Below are 3,728 nucleotides of genomic sequence, written 5' to 3' on the forward strand. Positions count from 1 at the left end.
CCGTTGAATATCGCGTTGGATATAGGGGTTTGCGTCCGGGAAATACGTCGCGGAAGCGGAGGCGGAGGCGGAACCGGAAACGGAAACGGAAACACCAGGGTTTTAGGGTTGAAGGTTATAGGGTTATGGTTTAACAAAATATGATGGAGAGGATCGTATATACTATCCAACAGGTGGGGGTGGAATGGACGTCCATTCCATTCAGGGTTAGAAAACCGACCAATCAGAGCAGGGCAGATTGGACGTACATTCCATTTGGTTTCAGACGTTGAACGTCTAATCAACCACGGAGTCAATTGACTTCAAACTTTGCATGTAGGCCGTAGTGGATATGAAATACAACATATCCAAATCAAAAGCGATAATTCCGCCGGGAAGGGGTTACATTGTGGTGTCAAAGTCAATGAGTTGAGGTGCGATGTTTGATGGGGTAAGCCATCAACCCAACCAGACCCAACTAAATATCTATATTTTCACCCCAGGCAACGGAGCGGCGCAAAGCGGTGCAAGATCAACAAAGTAAATTAAAATAGCAAAATATATAAAAAATGAAAGGCTTCATTCTGGAGTGATTTTAAGCACAGAAAAACAAACATTAGTCGAACACGCTGGACCCAAAGCCGTTGGACGTCAAACCCGTCCAAGGAGCCCATTCACCCATTGGACCCGAACCCGTTGGATGAACCCATCAACCTGTTGGAAGTCGAGCACGCTGGACGATTATATCAGAAGGTAGAGGGGGGGGTTCAAAAATATTGGAGTTTTAAAGAGCATTATCCCATACAATAATGGGCCAGGGTTAGGGTTACAAAGAGTGAGGGTAGAGGCTGGGGGGGAGGATGAGGTGGTCAGAGTCAGGGTTAGAGTGAGGGGTGTTCAGGGGTCGAACCCGTTGAACGAACCCGTTAACCCGTTGGACCCAAACCAGTGGGATGAAACCATTTAAAAGTCAAACCCGCTGGACATGCCCGTTGAAGGTTATAGGGTTAGGGTTAAACTATCCAAGTTATACATAGTGCGTGGTCCGACGCGCCCCCGTCCGATTTTCTCCGTCCCTGATTGGCCGCCCGTGCGTGCTCCCGCTCCCGCCTCCGCGTGCCCGCAGTGGGGCCCGGTCACAGTCGAGCTCCCTCTTCCCTTCTCATATCTCATGGCACAGATGCTGGTGGTACAGCAGGCAGTTCAGATGGCCGAGGATGGGCAGGTGGAGCACCCTGCAGATGCGCTGGATGCCATGCGTGAACGCTTCCTCCTCCCAGGAGTGGCTGCCCCCTTTGGCTGGGTGACCCGGCTGCGAACATTCGGCAAGCGAGTGCAGAACACCACCACGAGTCTAGGGTATGTCTACTGGAGCGATGACCAGCAGACTCTAAGCTATAGAGAGCTGCATCTAAGCATAGCAGGGCTCCGGCGCTTCGTGCGCACGCAGGTGGAGCTGACACAGCACAAGCTTGAGCAGCTCTTTCTTGTTCATGAAGAGGAAGCACGGGAGGTGGTAGTGCCACGCCTGGCGCTGGCCCAGCTGGCGGACAGCCCTACAAACAATCAGCGCGGCTGGAACTTCCTTCGAGCACCGCAGAACTGCAAGGCCCTTCCAACCACAGGGGAGCGATGGCTGCTGGACCGAGTCCTCACAACAGACAGGCTCCGGGCAGAGTGGGTAGCTGTACGGCCATCTGATCATCAGGTGGTCTGGGACACAGCAGTGGTAGATGACTATCTGCAGCAGGTGGATGGATTTCTTGAGCAGCTGCTTCTTGTGGTTCATCTCACTGGGGGCCAGCCTGCGCGGGCCACAGAGCTGCTCAGCATACGGCACAGTAACACGGTCTGCGGCCGCCACCGCAGCATTTTTATTGAACATGGGCTGGTGAGCATGGTGACAACCTATCACAAAGGCTACAGCATGACCAACTCCACAAAGATCATCCACCGCTATCTGCCAGCAGAGGTCAGTGAGCTGGTGGTGTACTACCTCTGGCTGATTCTACCTTTCGCGCGGGCGGTCCAGCGGCTTGCATATGGAGACAGTGATAGCCAAGGGGGGCTGCGGTCACCATTTCTCTGGCCGCGGGGGCATGGACCGTGGGACAGCAGCCGGCTGCGGGTGGTGCTTCAGCGCGAGGCAAAGACACACCTCCAGACCAAGCTCAATGTAATCACTTGGCGGCATGCCGCCATTGCCATCTCGCGTATGCACCTGTCCTGTGGAGGGTTCAAGCGGGAATATGAGGCAGATGATGCGGCAGTAGACCAGCACGCAGGCCATGGATCCTGGGCTGCAGGTACAGTATATGCGCGGGGGCTGCAGGAGGCACCAGGCCACATTGAGGAACGGCGTGTGTGGTACCAGGCTGTCAGCCGGGAGTGGCATGAATTCCTGGGGTTTAACCCAGGGGTGCGAAAGCGGGCACGGAACATGGAAAAGAGCGTTAGCAGAAAAGCTCAAAAACAGCAGCCATCATATGTAACAGTAGAAATAGATGATAACATAGAGCTATAAATGATTAAAGATATATATTTTTCTCATGCAATTCATTATGACCAGATTTCCAACTTCAGCAGCTAGCTGTCATCTTTATAAATTTCAATACAAATCAGCCTTTCACCTCCGTTATAAAATGTATAATATTATATTTTCATAGACAACTCATCACAACCAGACCTTAAACTTCAGTAGCCAGTTATATTATATATACAGAGTATGATATTTAATTTCAAGACATAATTTCATCAGAAAATCATATTATTACAACATTAAGGTAGATAAGTTGTTTTGCAGAGTTATCAATATTAAATATATATATTTCGCCCCAGGGCAACTACCATCATCAAAACCGTCACAGATCAGCGAAATAACAATCAGACAGAAATTAACATCATACATTTAAGTATTGATCTGCAATTGCTTAGAAGCATTACAAAACTTAAATTTAGAGCAAATTAACATTGTCGAGTGAAGTGTGTTTATACTTCATTTTCAAAGAATATATATATATATATATATATCAACTCAAGAATACACTGACTTCATTAACATGGAACATCAATTTTTCATTCAGTGTGAATCATACCCCATCATCATATGCCGTCAATGCAAGTATGCAGTATGGCCAACAGAAATCGAACGGCATTTGAAGGGTTCAACTCATCAGTTAAAGTATACAGCCACACAGAGTATCAAGCAGATAATTCAACGGTGGGATCATATCGCGCATGATCTCAGGCAGTTGATATTATCCACAGAATTGAACAAACCAATACATGAGCCGCTCATCCACAATGGCTATATGTGTTGGCGGCAATCTGAATGTCAGTATGTTGGAGGAACTATACGGACCATGTACAAGCACTGACAGACCCAACACAGCTGGACTCCATGTCTCAGTCAGGGTTGGATGTCATCACAAAACCATATGCAGGTACAGAATGAGATCAACAAAGTAAATAAAAATAGCAAAATATATAAAAAAACTGAAAGGGTTCATTCTGGAGTGATTTTAAACACAGAAAAACAAACATTAGTCGAACACGCTGGACCCAAGCCGTTGGACGTCAAACCCGTTGGACGTCAAACCCGTTGGACGTCGAAGCCGTTGGATGAGCGCATTAACCCGTTGGAAGTCGAACACGCTGGACCCAAACCCGTTGGATGTCGAACCCGTCCAAGGAGCGCATTAACACACTGGACCCGAACCCGTTGGATGAACCCATTAACCCGTTGGAAG

The 3,728-nt window shown here is 48.6% G+C and overlaps 1 protein-coding gene across 1 annotated transcript; it reads left to right on the top strand.

Annotated features, from left to right (window-relative positions):
- Window positions 1-788: 788 nt before the first annotated feature.
- Window positions 789-2,503, top strand: HCAG_09177 (predicted protein; the record flags this gene model as incomplete). Its single annotated transcript, XM_001535817.1, has 2 exons — window positions 789-798; window positions 1,017-2,503. 2 exons carry the CDS (start codon window positions 789-791, stop codon window positions 2,501-2,503), a joined length of 1,497 nt encoding a protein of 498 aa, XP_001535867.1.
- Between the last annotated feature and the right edge of the window lie 1,225 nt (window positions 2,504-3,728).

The sequence above is a fragment of the Histoplasma capsulatum genome, genomic scaffold (genome assembly GCF_000149585.1).
Source record: "Histoplasma capsulatum NAm1 scaffold_33 genomic scaffold, whole genome shotgun sequence".
Classification (NCBI taxonomy): domain Eukaryota; kingdom Fungi; phylum Ascomycota; class Eurotiomycetes; order Onygenales; family Ajellomycetaceae; genus Histoplasma; species Histoplasma mississippiense.